At 39.7% G+C, this 21,044-nt stretch overlaps 1 protein-coding gene across 5 annotated transcripts in view; it reads left to right on the top strand.

Annotated features, from left to right (window-relative positions):
• NPHP1 (nephrocystin 1) overlaps positions 1–21,044 on the top strand; it is a 77,671-nt gene that overhangs the window by 28,975 nt on the left and 27,652 nt on the right. For 4 of the 5 annotated variants that reach the window (XM_045828258.1, XM_045828259.1, XM_045828260.1 and 1 more), the window contains 6 exons: positions 2,190–2,287; positions 2,612–2,654; positions 4,123–4,219; positions 5,804–5,898; positions 10,317–10,445; positions 17,944–18,018. In XM_045828258.1, coding sequence (XP_045684214.1) covers positions 2,190–2,287; positions 2,612–2,654; positions 4,123–4,219; positions 5,804–5,898; positions 10,317–10,445; positions 17,944–18,018 — 537 coding nt within the window. The remainder of the gene's footprint in view (positions 1–2,189; positions 2,288–2,611; positions 2,655–4,122; positions 4,220–5,803; positions 5,899–10,316; positions 10,446–17,943; positions 18,019–21,044) is intronic. The other variant, XM_045828257.1, reaches the window with a different exon arrangement.

Genomic DNA, 21,044 nt, shown 5'->3' with positions numbered 1-21,044 from the left:
ACACTACCAAGACAGGAAGTCATAGCAGCTCTATTGGATATGTAGAAACAGATACAGAGAGGCTGCCAAAATGAGGAGACAAAGAAGGATAACCCAAATGAAAGAAGAGAACAAAATTCCAGAAAAAGAACTGAAAATGGAGATAAGCAATCTCCATCAGATGCAGAGTTCAAAACACTGGTTATAAGTATGCTCAAGGAACTTATTGAGGACCTCAGCAGCATAAAAAACGTCTAGTCACAAGTGAAGGAAATACTAATTGAAATAAGGAACAATTTACAGGGAATCAACAGTAGAGTGGTTGAAGCTGAGAATGAAATCAATGACTTGGAACATAAGGAACCAAAAAACAACTAATTAGAAAAACAAGAAGAAATAAGAATCCCCCCAAATAAGGATAGTGTAAGGAGCTTCTGGGGCTACTTCACATGTATCGACATTTGCATCAGGGTGGTGCTGGAAGGAGGAGAGAAAGAGCAAGAAATTGGAAGTCTGTTTGAAAAAATAATGACAGAAAACTTCTTTAACTTGGTGGAGGCAACAGACATTCAAGTCTAGGAAATGCAGAGAGTCCCAACAGGATGAACCCAAAGAGACCCACACCAAGACACATCATCATTAAAATGCCAAAGGTTAAAGATAAAGAGGGCATCTTAAAAGCAGCAAGAGAGCCCTGGCTGGTGTGGCTCAGTGGATTAAGTGCCAGCCTGCTTACTGAGGGGTTGCTGGTTTGCACTCCCCCAGTTGGAGGTGTGTAAGAGGCAACTGACCAATGTATCTCTCGCACATGGATGTTTCTCTCCCTCAAAAAGAAATAAATTTAAAAAGAAATTTTTTTTTAAAGCAGCAAGAGAAAAGCTGGTAGTTTCCCACAAGGGAGTTCCCCTAAGACTGTCAGCTGATTTCTCAAAAGAAACTTTGTAGTCTAGAAAGGGACTGGTAAGGAGTATTTGAAGTAATGAAAAGCAAAGACCTACAACCAAGATTGCTCTATTCAGCAAAGCTTTCATTTTGAAACAAAGGGCAGATAAAGACCTTCCCAGAGAAGGAAAAGCTAAAAGAGTTCATCATCACCAAACCATTATTATATGAAATGTTAAAGGGACTTATTTAAGAAAAAGAAGACCAAAACTACAAACAGTAAAATGGCAATAATTACATATCCATCAACAATTGAATCTAAAAAACAAATTAAGCAAACAGCAGAATGGAAACAGAATCACAGATATAGAGAATGCTGATGGCAGCCAGGTGGGAGGAGGATGGGGGGAATGGGTGAAAAGGTGAAGGGTTCAAGAAGCACAAATTGGTAGTTGCAGAATAGCCATGGGGATGTAAAGTACAGTATAGAAAATGGTGAAGCCATAGAACTTATACACATGACCCATGGACATGAACAGAAGTGTGGGGATTGCCTCAGTGCCTGGGGGGTGGTTGGTGGAGAGGGCCAAAGGGGAAAAAATTGGGACAACTGTAATAGCATAATCAATAAAATATAATTTACAAAAAGAATTTAGTTCTTTTCAACAACTAGTTGCAAAGAGGGATTGGAAACTAATCTTTTTGCCAGCTCCTTGCTAAAATGAAGGATTCTGTTAGAAAAGAAGAGGTGGAGATTCAGCAGTAGACAACATTCGACCTCTGTAATGTCTGTAATTGGAAAGGACATCCCCATCTCAGGATTATTTTCTTCTAATGCTTTTAGAGTTCTTTTATTTCTACCTTTACTTCTTTGTTTTTATTTGAGTATATTCCATCTGGAATTAATTTTGATTAAACTTGCTTTCAACCTCTATCCTTGTATTTTATTCAAACTGAAGTGATCAACCATGTGTTGAAATCTTTTCCCCACTGATTTTTTAAAAAAGATTTTATTTATTTTTAATTTTAGAGAGTGGAGAAGGGAGAGAGGAGAGGGAGAGACATCAATGTGATGCTTCTTGTACGTGCCCCAACTGGGGACTAAATCCGAAACCCAGGCATGTGCCCTGACCAGGAATCAATCAAAGACCTTTTGGTTTGCGGGATGACTCTCTAACCAACTGAGCCATGCTGGTCAGGGTTCCCACTGAGTTTTGATATGCCCATCATGTAAATTTCTGTCTATACTTGAGTCTCTCTGAAAGTCTTTTTATTGGTTTATTTTTGCATTACATGCAAAAACTCCTCATATTTCAATCACTTTTCAGCCCTGTCATAAAGAAGGCCCAGGATCAAGTGAAGAAGGCAGTGAAGGAGACGTGGCTTTGAGGGATGAGACAGCAGAAGGAACAGAAGTTAAACAAAGGTACAAAGGCCTGAGGGAACATCAAAGTCAAATAAATAAAAGGTTTAGGGAACTTTGTTTATTTTTAACATTGTACATCAAGAATTTTTTGCAGTGAAGACAACTTGCAGTTTGTGACCTGCATTTGCTTGTCATATAACTTTTTGCTTAAAGAGCATCACTGCTTTAATTTTGTGATTATTCTGTCTTGGTTTCATCTGAATACTGTTAGGTTTTCAGAACTTACTTACAGTTATGTGCTTTGTTCTTTGATTAATGAAGTTCCCTAACCAGGTGAATAGGCATAACCTGTCTGTGCACTCACCTTGCTTTTTTCTCTCCCAGAACTGATTCTCATTGGAGTACTGTTCGAAAAGCTCTCTCAGAGGTTGGTATCTCCTCTCTTGTCAATGATGTCATGCTTTGTTACCTAAGAGTTCTGCTAGAGTTCAGATTCAAAACCAGATAGGGACTTTGGAAGATAGCATTGGATCTTAGCATAGGGTACAGTGCATAGAATGTCCAGAGCACAAAACATGCATTTTTGGCTTAGTATGCCTGTGCTCCAAGTAGTATTTCCCATCAGGTCCTTTCTCTAAGAAGAGTGGAGTTAAGGGCTTGGTAATATCTCTCACTGATTCTACCTGAATTTTCTATCACTTGGGTAAAGACTGCTGTTAAAGTTAATTAATATGAAAAATTCCAGAAATCTCAAAAAAGTAAGAAATTATTCATAATCCCAACATTTAAAAAATATGCAACAAAATGAAATTTACTCCCTGCATAAGTAACCACCATTAACAGTTTGGTAACTATTTTTCTGACTTTTTATCCTGGGGCTCATGAGTATGTGTGTGAGTGTGGTGTGTGTGTATGTATATATATATACCAGAAGGTATATATGAAGCATTGTACACAGGACAGTGATGCCTCAGTCCCCTTCAAAGCAGGCACCTTGGGACCTCACACAATTCTCCCAGTTGCCATCAGCTGCCTGTTATATTTTCCTGAATCTCAGCAATGTCTGAAATCTCTGCCCTTTCAAAGGTGATTTTAGTTTTGTAAAAAGCCAGTAGTTGCAAGGTGCCAAATCTGGGCTCTAGAGGGTCTGAGTCACCTTGGTGATTTGATGTTTCACCAAAAAACTTCACTAGACGTGATGTGTGATCAGGCAAGTTGTCATGATGAAGCTGCTAATTGCCAGTTGCCCGTAGCTGCAGCCTTCTGAATCACCTGACTAGTTTCCACAGAGGAATGTTCAAGTTTAACACAAAATTTGTTGCTGTACTCGCTCAGTCATTTTGAATGTGACAGCCACACAGTACACATGCTCAATGGCATCTACCACCCCCACTGACTAGTATAGTGAAGTCATCATTATTCATGCATGTTTACACATGTGCATTCCAGTCCACTGTCCTTACCTGCCACGTTACATTTGACATCATGCAAACCCTTCTTGTTATGTTAACAATGTCTGGACTTTTTCTGGACAGACCACACACATAACATATGTATACAAAAATCCATTAAATCATCAGTACCTATCAATTCACAATATTAACTCATCTGTTACATGACAGTATACTGTGGCTTGGGACAGGAGGAGGGACATTTGATGAGGGACGCGCAGGAGCACAGAGCTCTGCTCACTGGGCATGGCTTGGAGCTTAGGTCCTTGGGAGATGCCAGGATTCAGTGATGGCCTCCACTTAGGAATTTGGGGTTAAATTGCTGTGTTAGTCCACTAACATCTGTACATTTGTGTTTTCCTTTTTTGGGTTGCAATTGCTATAGTGATAAAGACAATAGGTGAGGGAAACATGAATAAAAACAGCAAATCAATTTGTTTTTAGCATGTTCAGCAGATCAACACTGTTGATGTGTTGACCACGATGGGAGCCATTCCTGCCGGGTTCAGGCCTTCCACGCTCTTCCAGCTTCTGGAGGAAGGTAACAGGTGTCTGCAGCCACCACAGACCTTTAGTTAAACAGTCAAGCTTTACATCTGATTTCTTTGTTTTAGACAAAACAAGTTGTTTAAAAAGATGTTGAACCTCACATCTCATTGGTGCTTATCTTTTCCTCGTCTTTCCTGTGAGAGTGGAGGAAGGACCCCTGATCCTGTCACAGGCCAGCCTGTCTTCCTGTGCTCTGGGCTCTAGCGCATTTTCTTTGTTTCAAAGACTTGACTCTTACTTGCCAGCCTTTTCTGTATCTTCAGCCTGTCCCTGCTCCCATTGTTTCTTCTTCCCTCATCAGTAGTACTGACATGCCTAAGCCCTCCTTCCTCTGAGAACCAGCTTCTCCAGCCCTGTCTGTTTCTAGGTGAAGCTTCCCTTTCCCTTTTCCAAAGACTTACCTTCATTGAGTATTTTTCTGTTTTCTTACTCATTCTTGGATTTCCCTGTACTTGACAACATTTGTCCATAAACCTATTTTAAAGAAGAGTGATGATGGGGGAAGCTGCTCTGATACCCTGAGTTGTGGACTTATCTGTGGAAAGGCTGCTTTGAGGTTCCTCTGCTGGGAAGCTCTTCTTGGCTCCCTTGAAGGCCTGCTCCTCCTCTTCCTTTGGGTCTTGGTAAATTCCACCTACCTATAGACATTTTTCCTTGAGTAATGTAGGTTCCCTCTATTCCTGTCCACCTGAGTACCCTTTGTGGTTCTAAGTCAGCTTATAATTATCTTACTTACTCTTGTGTCTACTTGTTTTTTAAATGATACCCCACTCAGTCATAAATGAAGGAGGTCAGGGCTGTATTTCTCAGATCACATTTGTATTTCCAGGTCCTGGGGTAGTACCTCTGAGTAGTTCCTCTACTTTGAGTTCCACAGAGTAGGAACTCAAAGATGATTTTGCAAATGAATATATGATTTAGTAATAAGTATTTTTCATGACTAAGGTATGGGAGAACAGTATAAAAATGGTTTTCTGTTAAGTAAAATTAGTAATTATATAGTTTTCTAATTTTCTAAAAAGTGTTTATAGATTTTCTGCATTTTACAAAAATATTTGAATGGATCATCTTCATTATAGGCCATGTTATTGATCTAAGAGCCTTTTGGGTCAGTCTTTCTTTTTTTAAAAAGGTTTTATTTATTTATTTTTTAGAGAGGGGGAAGGAAGGGAAAAGGGAGGGAGAGAAAAATCAATGTGTGGTTGCCTTTCATGTGGCCCCCACTGGGGACCTGGCCTGCAACCCAGGCATGTGCCCTGACTGGGTATTGAACTGGTAACCCTTTGGTTCACAGCCCATGCTCAATCCACTGAGCTACAACAGCCAGAGCACTTTTGGGTCTTTCTTAAAGCTGTTTGGAGATCAGCTCTTTCATGCTTCTATCTTTGTGTTTCCCCTGTTGTTTTTGTGTGTAAATCTCTGTTGGTGCCTCTGTCTTAGGAAGTTTATTCCCAGGAAGCTTCCAGCTTTTCAGATTTTGGTTTTCTAAATTTATAGCATACCATCATGGATTTTTGGTTTTGAGTATTATTCCCCCCTTTTTTTGTAAGAAAGTAAAGGAAAATTATTTTTGCAGGGAATCAATTTCAAGCAAGTTACTTCTTACAGCCAGAGCTCACTCCTTCACAGCTGGCCTTCAGAGATCTCATGTGGGATGCTAAGACAGGCACAGTAAGTACCGCAACCAAGTTACAACTTTTTAAAATATATATATTTTATTGATTATGCTATTACAGTTGTCCCATTTTACTTCTCCCCTTTATTCCCCTCTTCCCTGCATCCCTCCTCCCACCAACATTCTCCCCTACCCCCCATTAGTTCATGTGCATAGGTCATACATATAAATTCTTTGGCTTCTCCATTTCCCACACTATTCTTAACCTCTCCCTATTTTCTACCTACCATTTATGTTTCTTATTCCCTGTACCTTTTCTCCCATTCTCTCCCCTCCCCTTTCCCATTGATAACCCTCCATGTGGTCTCCATTTCTGTGATTCTGTTTCTGTTCTAGTTGTTTGCTTAGTTTGTTTTTCTTTTTTTCTTTTAGGTTCAGTTGTTGATAGTTGTGCATTTGTTGTCATTTTACTGTTTGTAGCTTTGATCATCTTTTTCTTAGATAAGTCCCTTTAACATTTCATATAATAGGGCAGGGGTGTCAAACTCATTTTCACTGGGGGCCACATCAGCCTTGCGGTTGCCTTCAAAGGGCTGAAATAATTTTAGGACTGTATAAATGTAACTACTCCTTAACTGTTAAGGAGTTGGAATTACATTCAGCCCTTTGAAGGCAACTGTGAGGCTGATGTGGCCCCCAATGAAAATGAGTTTGACACCCTGTAATCTGGACTTGGTGATGATGAACTCCTCTGAACTTTACCTTATCTGGGAAGCACTTTATCTGCCCCCTCATTCTAAATGATAAATTTGCAGGATAGAGTAATCTTGGATGTAGGTCCTTGCCTTTCATGACTTGGAATACTTCTTTCCAACCCTTCCTGCCAATAAGGTTTCTTTTGAGAAATCAGCTGATAGTGTGTGTTATGGGAACTCCTTTGTAGGTCACTCTCCTTTCCTCTTGCTGCTTTTAAGGTTCTCTTTTTATCTTTAATCTTGGGTAACTTAATGATGATGTGCCTTGGTGTGTTCCTCCTTGGGTCCAATTTCTTTGGGACTCTTTGAGCTTCCTGGACTTCCTGGAAATCTATTTCTTTTGCCAGATTGGGGAGATTCTCCTTCATTATTTTTTCAAATAATTTTCAAATTTCTTGCTTTTGTTCTTCTCCCTCTGGTACCCCTCTGATTCAGATGTTAGAGTGCTTAAAGTTGTCTTGGAGGTTCCTAATCCTCTCTTCATTTTTTTGAGTTCTTGTTTCTCCATTATGTTCTGGTTGAATGTTTATTTCTTCCTTCTGGTCCAAATCATTGATTTCAGTCCCAGTTTTCTTCCTGTTACTGCTGGTTCCCTGTACATTTTCCTTTATTTCACTTTTCATAGCCTTCACTTTTTCCTCTATTTTGTGACCATACTCAACCATTTCTGTGAACATCCTGATTACTAGTGTTTTGAATTCTGCATCTGATTGGATGGCTGTCTTCATTGCTTAGTTCTATTTTTGGAGCTTTGATCTGCTCTTTCATTTGGGCCATATAAAAAAATATGGCAAACCCTGGCTGGCGTAGCTTGGTGGATTGAGTGCAGGCTGCGAACCAAAGTGTTGCAATTTTGATTCCCAGTCAGGGTACGTGCCTGGGTTGCAGGCCATGACCCCCAGCAACCTCACATTGATGTTTCTCTCTCTCTCTCTTTCTCCCTCCATTCCCTCTCTAAAAATAAATAAATAAAATCTTAAAAAAAATATGGCCCAAATCTTGGTGCCTTTTATAAAGGAAGGGGCAGGGCCTTAGGTATTCGCCAGGGTAGGGCAATCCACTTTGCTGCATTGTGGCCCTGTATGTGGGGGAGGGGTCAAAGAGGGAATGATGCTGCTTGCTCAGCTCTCACTGGCTTTCAGTCACTTCTCCCACAACCCACAAGCAAATTGGGCGCTTCTGGTGCTGATTCCCTGTGGGTGGGCTTGTGTACATTCTAGGTCCCTGTGGGTCTCTCCAACAAACTGTTCTGTGAGGCTGGGATTTTCTCCCACTGCCGCAACCTGCACAGGTTTTTAGTCAGAGGTATTGAGGCTTTATTTTTCTGGAACCCTGGGTTGTGCAGTCTGTCTCACTCCCCAGTTGTTCCTCCCAGTTTATCCTCATGCAAATGTGTGACTGCCCAGTTTGCCAGCTGCCGCTTTGCCTGCTCTAGTCCTCCAGCCACCACCTTGCCTCAAGTCCTCTCTACCCCGGCTACCTGTCTTCACCCCTCCTACCAGCCTGGATGAATGTTTCTTCTTTAACTCCTTGGTTGTCGGACTTCCATACAGTTTGATTTTCTGGCAATTCTGGTTATTTTTTGTTTTTAAATTTTTTGTTGTCTTTTGTTTGTGCAGGGAGGCAAAGTGTATCTCTCTATGCCCCCATCTTGGTCAGAAGTACCCCCTAAGTTACAACTTTTCCAGATTGTGTTATGATTGCAAATATACCAATAACATAAATTAATTAATGCATTATGGAAAACAAAGAAATGGTTTCTGTTTGTGATTTTGAAATATGCAGTGATAGTTTCATTGTTAAGACAAAACTTGGGTTTGTGACTTTGTTCCTTTTCTCCACTGCTCTCTTCTCCCATTGTTACAAAGGAAACTGTACTTATCTGAATCACTATTTGTCTCAATTTCTTCATCTGTGAAAAGGGAATAATAATAATAGTTTCCACATAGTGTTATTGTGAGAATTATATGTGTGAAAGGCAGATAACAGTGCCTGGCTCATGATAATAACTCAGGAAATATTAGCTAGTATCATCATCATTAGTAGTAGTAGTAGAAATAATATTATTTTAATTATGTAGGAATGAGTACTTTCTGAATATACTTTTGTGGGGACAGCTTGGAGTAAAGGATTACTGTATCCCCAGTATTTGAAGTAGGAAATACTCTTGATATTTAAGTCTGCTCTCAAACTTTTTAGCAGATCTGCATTGCATTGGTGCACATCACTCCCTTTCCTGTTTACCTTCCACTTTTTTGTCTCCCCTCCCCCAGAACTTCAGGGAAAGAATGAAAGGACCCAGTGTGGTCAGGTTTTGTGTTCAGGGTATGTACAGAATTGTTGTGCCCTTTTTCCTCTCAAACTAAGCATTGCCTGGAACCTTTTTTGTATTAAGTATCTTTTATTTCAAGTCAACAAAGATAGTGTATTTGGTCTGTTTAGTGTGCTAGTACTAGAATAAATGGCAACTAATTTATGAACTTGTACCCAGAGAGCTAAATATTCATGTCTCATTTCTTAAGTTGAAAAGGTAACAGGCTTTTAATTGTTGTCTTATTTCTTTAATATTATAAGCCATTTAAAAGGAAGTACCCTGACCATAAAGCAGAATGTGAAGAATTGATGATGTTTGCCCTGACTGGTGTGGCTCAGTGGGTTGGACGTCATTCCAGAGACCAAAAGGTCTCTGGCTTGATTCCCAGTTGGGGCACATACCTGGGTTGTGGGCCAGGTGCTTGGTTGGAGATATGCGAGAGGTAACGAGTTGATGTTTCTCTTGCACATCCATGTTTCTTTCCCTTTCTTGCTCCCTCCTTTCCTCTCTCTCTAAAAATAAATAGTAACCCTGGCTGGTGTGGCTCAGTGGATTGAGCACTGGCCTGCAAACCAAGAGGTTGTGCGTTGATTCCCAATCCGGGCACATGCCTGGGTTGCAGGCCATTTCTCTCTTTCTCCCTCCCTTCCCCCTTCTCTAAAAATAAATAAATAAAATCCTTAAAAAAATAAAAACAAATAAAATCTTTTTAAAAATTGAAGATGTTATGATATTAGAAACAAGAATGCCAATTTATTGACATTCTGAACTAGACTTGTGAAGTAGAACTGAACAGCCACATCCAGTGGTCAGTACATTCTTGCATTTTCTCTTGTCAAAACATTTGTATGAGAAGCCAAGGGACAATGTAGATAAGTGCTTGAAAGCAAAGGAAGGAGGAGCTGACAGGATGCTGTGAATGTTGCTGTGACCATCTACTCTAATCCACACTGTGGAGGAGGGACTGTGTGAAGGAACCTGGAGTACATGATTCCATGGTCAGGTCACACATTTTATCTGATTGTATGGACTGGTTGTTTTTTTTTTATCACAATTCTTATGCATTTACCCCAAAATGCAAATATTTTAAATATAAATATTTATTTAAAATGTACCTGAAAATTTTACCTAAAAGTGTACCTGAAAAATTAAATTTAAATTAATTTGACTTAAGTTAATTATATTAACTTGAAAAATTAAATTTAAATTAATTTGACTCAAGTTAATTAGATTAACTTATAAGTAACTATTGATACTTATGGGTGTATATTTGTGTTTAATTTTTTTCTTTTATTCTTTTTATTTTATGTGTATTTTCTTAAGTGTTTATAAAGGATACTTTGAAAATAAATCCATTTTTTAAGTCACAAAAGTAAACCTTTTTTATAGCTCATTTTTCTCTCAGATTAGGTCAAGACCAAGCCGTGTTTCATTGATTCTGACCCTCTGGAGCTGCAAAATGATTCCTGTCCCCGGAGGGAGCATCCAGGTTCTCAGCAGACACGTGCGCCTCTGTCTGTTCGATGGTAGTAAGGTGAGCTTGCTGAGGAGCACGTCGGTTCACGTCAAGATGGAAAACAGTTTGTTAACAGCATGTGTGAAACATGTACTGCATGGGGTCTGCCTGCCTCTGTGTCTTTTTCTCTATATGTATAGGTGTATATATGAATGTGTATGTATGTGTATATATATATAAAATAACATATGGTAAAACACAAACCACATGAGTTCTGATGACATAGGCTTATCTTCTGGCTATTTCCATTGCTAGGTATGTGATGTTCACTTATATATCATAGTTAACTCCTCTGAGCCTTAGAATTTTACCTACAAAAGGTATTGATACCTGTCTTCTACTATTGTACAGCTCAGGTCTTCAGTGCATAGAGTAGCATTTCTGACAACTGTATATCCCTGTATAGCCAACACCCCAGTCAGGATGTGGAACATTACCCTCACAAAGTTTCCTTGTGTCCTTCTCCACTTGACTCCTCCATGACTCCTAAGAGAGTATTTTATACCCAGTACCAAAAACCTTGAATGACTTCTAAAAAATAAATTGATTTCTTATAATAGCTTAAATAGTGCTTAGGTGGAAATTTATAGCTTTACTTGCATATACTACTAGACAAGAAGGAAGATTTAAGATTGGTGATCTAAGCTACCAAATGAAGAGGCTAGGAAAGGAAGAGTGAGTTAATTCAGAAGAAAGTAAAATGGAGAAAATAATGAAGATAAGAGTAGCAATTAATAAAATACCATATTTTTTGGACTATAACATGCACCTTTCCCCCTCCAAATTTGGGAGGAATAATGGTTGTTAATGCTGTTGTTGAGTTCTGGTTGCATTTACATTGGTGAAATATTATGTTATTTATGTTATTAAATATTTTACCACATTTTTTGCTTCAAAATTTTTTTCCCTATTTTCCTCCTCTAAAACCTAGGTGCATCTTATGGTCTGAAAAATATGGTAGAAAATGAACAAAAGAGAAAATTAGGGAAGCAAAAGTTCATTCTTTGAAAAGATTGGTAAGATTGAGAGATGCCTACCTAGTAAAACTGATCAAGACATTTTAAAAAGGGAGAGAGAAAGAAAACAAATGGTCAATATCATTTGTTGGATATGGAACCTCACCAGATCCTGCAGACATTAAAAGGACAGTAAGGGGATGTTGTAAACCTCTTTACACCAATAAATTTGACACCATGAAAATTCTTCGAAAACCACAATTTACTGAAGCTGACATTAAAAAAAGAAAATTTAAATAACCTTTGTTAAAAATATTGAAACTTTAATTACAAACCTTCCAATGAGGAAAACTCTAGGCCCAGATGGCTTCACTGGTGAGTTCCTCCAAACATTTAAGGAAGATATAATATGAACAGTAGACAAATTCTTCTGAACATGAGGAAGAAATGCTTCCCACTCATTTTATAAAGTCAGGAAAAACATGATGCCAAAATATGACTAGATATTACAAGAGAAAAAATTATAAGACTGGTATCCCTCATGAATATTGAAACTAAAATCCTTAACAAAATATTAGCACATTGAATATCATGACTAATTGGGGGATATTGGATTTGAATTCCAGGAATTCTAATGTACACACCTGTGTAACCAACATTTAACACTTGAAAATAGATCATTGTAATTTGCCATATTAACAGAGCTAAAGAAGAAAAACTGTGTGGTTATCTCAATAGATGTAGAAAAAGTATTTGACCATTTATTAATTAAAAAAAAAATCTCAGCACACTAGGAACAAAAGGGAGTGTCCTTAAATTGGTAAAGGTCAACAAGAGAAAACTAAAGCTAGCATAATCATACTTAATGGTGAAATATTGAACACTTGTACCCTAAAATCAGGAACAAGTCAATGATGTCAAGAAATAAAAACTACAACTCAGTTTTGTAAAAGGGCAAAAGCAGACTTCCTGCCAAGATGGTGGCATAGTCAGACATGGCTCGCCTCTTTGCACAACCACAACAAAATTACAACTAAGATATTAAATAACCATCGCTCAGAACTAACAGAAATCAAGTTGAATGGAAGTCTGACAAGTACAGAATTAAAGAAACCACATCCATCCAGACTGGTAGGAGGGACGCAGATGCAGAACTGGCTTGTACAACATCCATTTGTGGTAGATAAAAATTTGGGAGGGATATATTGGGAGCAAGGAGACAGCCCCACACCAGGCCCTCTAGCCCAGGGTTCCAGTGCCAGGAAAATAAGTCCACACAACTTCTGGCTGCAAAAAGCAGTGGGGATTGAGTTGGTGGAAGAAACTTCTAGAGCCCCAAGCAATTCCTCTTAAAGAACCCACACACGGACTCACCTACTCATGCTCACTCCTTCTGGGCTCAGGCAACAGGGTGGTGGCTTGAGGGGCACCAGTGGCATAGAGGGAGAGGCTGAGGTGCCTGGCATCAAGGTGAACAGAGGCCATTGTCCCTTTTCTGGGTCCTCCTCCCACAAAGCCTGCACACTGGTGCCATAGCTAAGATTCTGCCAACCTAACACTGACTGGTCTTGGAGATCCCTAGAGACTTTGTCCCACCCAACTTACGGGGCCCATTCAAACTGCTTTTCCAAATGAATGGTCTTGGCTCATATGCTTTACAATATCCTAAATCCTCTCAAACAAGGAACAGCTGGCCTTGTGAGCCCAAGGCCTAGAACTAGCAGCCTAGATTCACAGCTTGGCTTTGTCTGGAAATCTCTAAGCCCAGCAAAAGTAGCAGCCATCTCAGATTGCTTTACTTCTCAGACAGGGTGCCCCAGGCAAAACAGAGATGGGGGGCTGATCTTGGCCTGCACCACCAGGAAACCCCAGAGCCAGTGCATCAGTGGACACCTACAGACCATGTTGGAGCACCACCTCCCTGCCCCTGCACAGCTGACCCTCTATGGGGGAGGGAGGCTGGTGGTAAGTGGTCACAGCCAATCCTTGCAGCTGACTGACCTGGGTAAATCCCTCCCATTGATCTGCCAACAGCAACCAAGGCTCAACTATAAGAAAAGAGTGTACTCAGCCCACACGAAGGGCACACCTCGAGTTCCCAGCTTGGGTGATAGGGGAGGCTGTGCCACTGGACCCTACAGGACACCTACTACATTAGGCTACACTACCAAGACATGGAGTCAAAGTGGCTCTCCCTAATACATAGAAACAGACACAGGGAGGCTGCCAAAACAAGAAGACAAAGAAACATGACCCAAATGAAGAACAGATCAAAACTCCAGAAAAAAGAGCTAAACGAAGTGGAGATAAGCAAGCTATCAGATGCAGAGTTCAAAACACTGGTTATAAGGATGCTCAAGGAACTTAGTGAGGACGTCAGTAGCATCAAAAAGACCCGGTCAGAAACAAAGTATATACTAACTGAACTAAAGAACAATTTACAGGGAAACAACAGTAGAACAGATGAAGGCGAGAATCAAATCAATGATTTGGAACATAAGGAAACAAAACACAAACAATCAGAATGACAAGAAGAAAAGAGAGTCCCAAAAAATGAGGATGGTGCAAGCAGAGTGTGGGATGACTTTAAGCAATCCATCATGCACCTCATAGGGGTGCCAAAGGAGAAGAGAAAGAACAAGAAATTGGCAATCTATATGTACACTGCATGATAAAAGAGACAATTCACCAAGAACATGCTATGGTCCTAAATGTGTATTCACCTAACATCAATAACTTCAAAATACGTGAAGTAAATACTGATAGAATTGAAGGGAGAAATGGGCAGAGCCACAGTTATAGTTGGAAACTTTAACACTTCTCTCTCAGTAATCTATGCAACAGTCAGACAGAAATTTAGTAAGCACATGAGAGTACTAAATAACACCATCAACAAACTGGCTCTGACACTTGTACAACACTGCACCCCAAAATAGTAAACTACATGTCTTTTAAGTGCATATGGAACATTCAGCAAGAGAGATGATTCTGAACAATTAAAAGGATTCAAGTCATGCAATGTGTGGTCTTTGATCCTATAGAATTAAATTAGAAATCAGGAACAGAAAGATAACTGGAAAAATTCTTAAATACTTGGAAATGAAACAACAGATTTCTAAATAATCAAAGGTTTAAAAGGAAATTTTAAGGGAAATTAGAAAAGATTTTGAACTGAGCAAAACATGAAAATGTAGCATATAATCTGTGGGATGTTGGCTGAAGCTGTGCTGATAGCACTGAGACAATTCCCAAGTGAATGGCCAGACTTTCTCCTGAGGAGCTGATGCTTGAGTTGAAATCTGAGGGGTGAACAGGACTTTGCAAGGCACAATGAAAGGGAAGCGTGCACCTTGCCAAAGGAGCAGTGCAGGTGAAGGCCGCAGTGGGAAAGGACTTGGGAAGCGGGTGGCCACTGTGGCTGAGTGGAGAGAGTGAGGGGAAGTGCAGAATGGGGTGAAATGGGAGTTGGCAGGAAGGAGTATCATGTAGGACATTGTAGGCTGTGGGGTAGGAGTTTTGTCTTTATGCTAAAACAGGAAAATTACTAGAAGTGACATGATTTAGATTTATATTTTGGGAAGATGTCTAGCTCCTCTTGAGCTGGATTTGAGGGGCAGAAGGGACATAAGAAGACCATTTGGGAGCTCTGGCATGTTGTGGTGGTGAATGGGCAGCAAGTGTCACCTTCAGGAAAACAAAACCGGAGCCAGCCTGCCTGGGATTAACCTTGTCTCCACTGACTGCCGAGTGTGGGATGCTTACCAAAGTTCTTGACCTTGCTCTCATTTTCTTCATCTGGCACACACCTAGGGTCAGTGTGAGTGTGATTTACTGAGTGAGCGTGATTTACTGAGTGAGCATGGTAGGTGTGGGAGAGATGATGATGGTGACTCTAGGGAAGTGGAGGTAGAGATGGAGGTAAAACCAGCACTATTTGGTGACGGATCAGATATGGCAGGTTAAGGAGAGTGGGGTCTCTGTGGCGGTGACATTCAGTCAGGTTGGGAACAATGAAAGCAGATCAGGTCTGGAGGAGTTTGTGGGTTTCGCTTGCTTATCCTGAGTATACTTCTAACTGGCGGCATGAAAAAAATGCCGTCCTTTCACCTGAACTGGGAGTAAATAAATGAACTTGTGTTACAGGGACCCTGCCTCATTTCCACACTCGGCACAGTCCTTACCGCTGTTGTAAATGAGCCAGTAGGTGTCATCAGTGACCAAGAAAAGATGTAACTGCCTTCTTGCCCTGGGGTGTGGTTTTGGACTTTTCACTATACCTTTTCCTGTTCTCATCTATGAGAACCTAAAATGAAGATTGGAACTTTATTCAGAATAATAGAAGTTATTTTACACAAAAATAATAGAATTTATGAAATTAATTTATGCCAACTTTCCCGATTGAGAAGTTAGAACAAATACTGATGCTATCCACTTAAAAGAGTGCTTCTTCAGTAAATCTAAGCCTAGTTACAAATAAAAAGCATTTTTGTGAACCTCATTAACAAGACATTGTTTGCTTCTAACAATAGCTGAGTAATCTTCTCTTAGAACAACTCGCTCAGTGGTGACAACTGTAAATTCTGGGGGATATACAAAAAGCAACTATCTGAAGTCATCAAAAAGTATCTAAAAGGGGGCAGATGCTAAGAGGAGTCTGCAACTGTTAGTCTGCTGGGATTGATTTTCTTTCTGTAACTCTTCTCTTTTCATTCATCTGTGTCTTTTTCCTGCCTTGGTGCGTGTTTCTTGGAAATATTTTCTCAGTCTCTTCTGAATTATCTGTAGTGCTGTGGAGCGGATCTCTCTGTGCAGCGTTTTAGTGGTTGCTCCAGGTGTTAGCTGTACACAAGTAACTCACCACAGTCTTGTAGAGTCTCTATTCCAGTGTGAGTCATGAATAGAACCCTCACCACCCTTTAATTGTTGTTCATCTGTCTCCTTTCTAATGTCGCTGTAACCACTTCCCTTCCATACAATGAGAACTACATCACACAGTTTTATAATTTTTGCTTCAACGATCAAGCATAACTTAGAAACCTCAAGAGAAAATCTGTTATACTCTTATTTTTACTCTTTCTGTTCTTCCTTCCTTCCTAATAAACAAAGATTCCTTCTTTTATTGAGTCTTTCCTGCTTAGAGAACTTCTTTAACCATCTTTTGGGGTAGGTCTTCTGGCTGCTGACTCTCTTAGTTTTCCTTTATCTGAGAATGTTTCTGTTTACTCCTCATTTCTGAGGGATGTTTTCACTGGAGATAGAATTCTGGGTTGGTGATTCTTTTCTTTGGCACTTGACAAATATGGTGCCATTTTCTTCTGGTTTCTGTGATTTTCGACAAGAATCCACTGCCGTTAGAATTGTTCCCTCATCAGCTAATTGAGCTGGTGTTTCTCTCTTGCTGCTTTTGAGATATTTGTGGTTAGTTTTCAAAAGTTTGTGATAAATAAACCATGGCATAAATTTCTTGGGTTTATCTTGTTTGGGCTTTATTCATCTTCTTAAATATGTAGTTTGTATGTTTTGACAGATTTGGGGATTTTTCAGCCATTATTTTCTCTGATACTTTTCAGCTTCAAACTCTCCCTTCTTCTGGGACATTATAGCAAATAAAATGCAGTCTCACATTGAAAACTAGGTAATAATTAGAAGGAGTTTGTATTCCAGGAGTCCAGTTTGAAAATGTGTTATTTTTGGGATAGTTTAAATACATTCATATATATTAGGTGTTGAAGGAAATAGGGACTTTCTGATGTGGAAAAATCACTTGGCTGACCATAAGACACTCCTAGCTGCCTACCACTAGGGACTTACAGGGCAGTGAATTAAATTTGACCTAAGATGACATGTTTGGGATAACTTCTAATTAGTTTTAATGCTTAGTTTTAGAAGTGCTATACTAAAATATTTTTATTGAAAATAAAAATTGTCACCTGTTCTTTTGAAGACGTCAATTTTGGCCATAACTTTACAGAATTTGAACTCTTCTTCATAGTTTTGGCTCCTTTTGTGTTTCATTGTTTTATGTATATTGTGGGATTAACTTCTGCAGTAGCATTTTGTGAGATAAATTGCAGGAAGAGTGTAATTTATGGGCCTAGCGATCTTGAAGAAGACAGAAATATGTGTGAGAGTTATTCACCCTGGCTGTGTTAGGAGCAAGGTAAAACACTACATGTGAAATGCTGTTACAGGTCATGTTTCTTAAAAGGCCATTGGTACCTGAAATTTCACCTACTTTTTTGGTAAACCTAGCTCAGATATTAATTATTTCATGTAATACAATTTGTTGTAAGTGCAAAGATCAGAGTCTCAATTTATTTTATTCGTTCCTATTTTGTTTTATAAACAAGTGCTTTAAGACTTGTTTTTGTTAATCATTGAAAAAGTTATGTATGTACTTGGTGTTAAAAGAAATGGCAGAATTGCACAGAGTAAGAGCTGAAAGATCCCCTCTGCCCCTGCTCCACACAGCACAGTCACTGGTAAGTGTTCAGGGTGTGGAAGCGGTGATGTTTCAGAGAGCTTTCTACATGCTTTCAAATGGCAAACTCTCATTTCAGGTTCTAAGCAACATTCATACAGTCAGAGCCACATGGCAACCTAAAAAGCCCAAAACATGGACCTTTTCTCCCCAGGTGAGTCATCTGCTGAGTGGCTGGAATGAAACATGAATTTCTTTGCCCTGTTAAGTGTTGTATAATTAATCTCTAAGGTGGGATTGTCAAAGAGTATTTATGAAATGACATAGTTATATTTAGCACAGAATATACCATATTTTCAGACCATAAGAGGCACCTAGGTTTTAGAGATGGAAAATAGGAAAAAAAATTTTGAAGCAAAAAATATGGTAAAATATTTAATAACATAAATAATATAATATTTCACCAATGTAAATGTAAACAGAACTCAACAGCAGCATTAACAACCATTATTCCTCCCAAATTTGGAGGAGAGGGAAAGTGTGTCTCATAGTCCGAAAAATATGGTATGTAGTCACTTTGAATTATTAGGTTATTTCATGTTCTTTGAAATTTTGAGAAAAATTACTTAAACTTCTGAATTAACAAAGTTATAATTCCTATGAATCATCTCATTCAGCAGATTTCAGGGTTCCTTTCTAAAAAATGCCCTCTGATGAAAAATGGAAACAAGATAACATTTAGGAAACATTTTTAAAAAGTGAAGTCTCCCACTGTGTTAATGAGAGCTGTGCTTTCTGTAGATAAAATCAAGGGCGACACCTAGGGGACTGGGACATGCATGGCACCCAGAGACGGTCCAGACTGGGACAGACAGGCCCAGAGTGAGGCTGGGTGTTTCCAGACCACTGAGTCAACACATAGGGGCCAGTGAAGACAAAGATGTCTTATGTTTTTTTTTTTTTTTTGTAGTTTAAGTTGTGTTTATTGGTGCTTCTTGCAGTAAGAGAGACTATTCAACATGCGGAATCAGGAAAGAGATGTTAGGAAGGGCTTGTTATGGGATTAGGCCTGGTGTTAGGTTTTTTTAAAAAGGTTTTATTTACTTATTTTTTTTTAGATTTTATTTATTTATTTTTTAGAGAGGGAAGGGAGGGAGATAGAGAGAGAGAGAGAGAGAAACATCAATGTGTGGTTGCTGGGGGTTATGGCCTGCAACCCAGGCATGTACCCTGGCTGGGAATCGAACCTGGGACACTTTGGTTTGCAGCCCATGCTCCATCCACTGAACTACACCAGCCAGGTTATTTACTTATTTTTATTTTTTAAAAGATTTTATTTATTTTTAGAGAGAGGAAGGGAGGGAGAAAGAGAGGGAGGGAAACATCAACATGCAATTGCTTCCTGTGCACCCCCCACCAGGGACCTGGCCCACAACCCAGGCACATGCCTCAGACCAAGGATGGAACCAGTGACTCCCTGGTTCACAGGCAGGCACTCAATCCACTGAGCCACATGAGCCAGGGGCTATTTACTTATTTTTAGAGAGAAGGGAAGGGAGGGTGAAAGAAAGGGAGAGAAATATCAGTGTGTGGTTGCCTTTTGAACACCCACTACTGGGGACCTGGCCTGCAACCCAGGCAGTGTCCTGACTGGGAATTGAACCTGTGACCCTTTGGTTAGCAGGCTGGTGCTCAATCCACTGAGCCATACCAGCCAGGGCTGTGTTAGAATTTTGAGTGTCTAGTGAAGCTTTGAATTGTATGCTCTCAGAAAGTGGAGCAATTCTATAATTTGGTATCTTAGTAAGTTTATCTGGGATGCAGAAGGAACAAGTGAGCTTAAAACTCTGGTAAAGGAACAGCAGTCATTGATTTTAGCTGGAAGAGTGCCATATTTGATCATTTTTGTGGTTTGTTTTCTGTGTGTGTCTGTTTTATCTGTGCTTAGACACAGTTATAAAGTGGTCCTGTCTCTGTCTTGCTCCATCCTCGTCATAGAGAAGTCTTTTCTGATGCTGGTGTTCTGTGGAATGGTTTACATTCAGTAGAAGAAGCCTTGGCCTCGCTGTGGGGCCAGCCCAGCTCCCAGCAGACAGCTGTCAGGCCTCCTTTTCCCTTTCTTTCTCTCTAAATATATGTACATGTATGTATAACCATATTTAGGATCATTTATTGCATTGTTGTCATGTTTTATTTCTATAATGTCTACGTTCTTTTGATTAGTTGTCTGTAGTTTTACTTTATTTTTTTCTTCCTCCAAGTTATCATTGCTTTAGTATTTACTCCCCTGCCACACTAGTTCCTATGTGTCACTGCACCTAAGAATGGTTATTAACTTCTCATGGTATCAAAAGATTGTGAGCCAAGCCCTGTCTGGGTGGCTCAGTTGGTTGGGGCATCATCCCACTCACCAAAAATATTGTGGGTTTGATCCATTGTCAGGGCACATACCTCAGTTGCGTGTTTGATCTCCAGATGGGACATGTACAAGAGATAGCTGATTGATGTTTCTCACATCTGTGTTTTTCTCTCTTTCTGCACCCCATCTCTAAAATCAATAAACATATCCTAGGGTAAAGACTAAAAATGAAAAAAGATCAAAGGATCATAAAACAAGACAGAGGTTCAGCGAGAGGGCACCAGCTGTAGAGGAGGCCTGGCCACTGTGCTTGGGGGCTGTGTGTCCACATACGCCTAGCACACAGCTCCTGGAATCCCGTTACCCCCTGAGCATCTTGCTGCTTATATTTTGGCACAACACCTCACCATTCTGATATGACATCAGTGTGTGAAGTGTTGGGGTAGAATTTTCTGATGTTTTTTCAGCCATAAAGTTGAACTTTTTGGAAGGATAAATAATAAGTATATATTACTTTGTTGAATGAAATTAAGCATCTGTTGTTAGGTGTGAGGCATTCTTTCTAGGTATTGTGGGAACTTAAATGGTACTAGAGAAGAAACCTATACACATATGGTAACAGTGCCTTTATTTATGGAGCTCTAACCATGTGCATTATCTCATGTAATCCTTGGGGTACCCCATGGGGTAGGTGTTGTTGATAACCGTCTCAATGGTAACATGTAACAGTTACGGTATTCCAAGTGCTGTGGAAGCACAGAGGGATGTGAAATTAATTGTAGGTGCAGGAAGGTTTTGTGAAAGAGAAACGAGACCTTAAAGGATGGATGGGATTTTATAGGCAGGAAAGAGGGATGTGGTTGTTCTGGGAGAGGGAATGG

The sequence above is a fragment of the Phyllostomus hastatus genome, unplaced genomic scaffold, assembly GCF_019186645.2.
Source record: "Phyllostomus hastatus isolate PE091 unplaced genomic scaffold, TTU_PhHast_1.1 phas_scaffold_78, whole genome shotgun sequence".
Taxonomy (NCBI): domain Eukaryota; kingdom Metazoa; phylum Chordata; class Mammalia; order Chiroptera; family Phyllostomidae; genus Phyllostomus; species Phyllostomus hastatus.
This window is presented reverse-complemented; position numbering and strand designations above follow the sequence as displayed.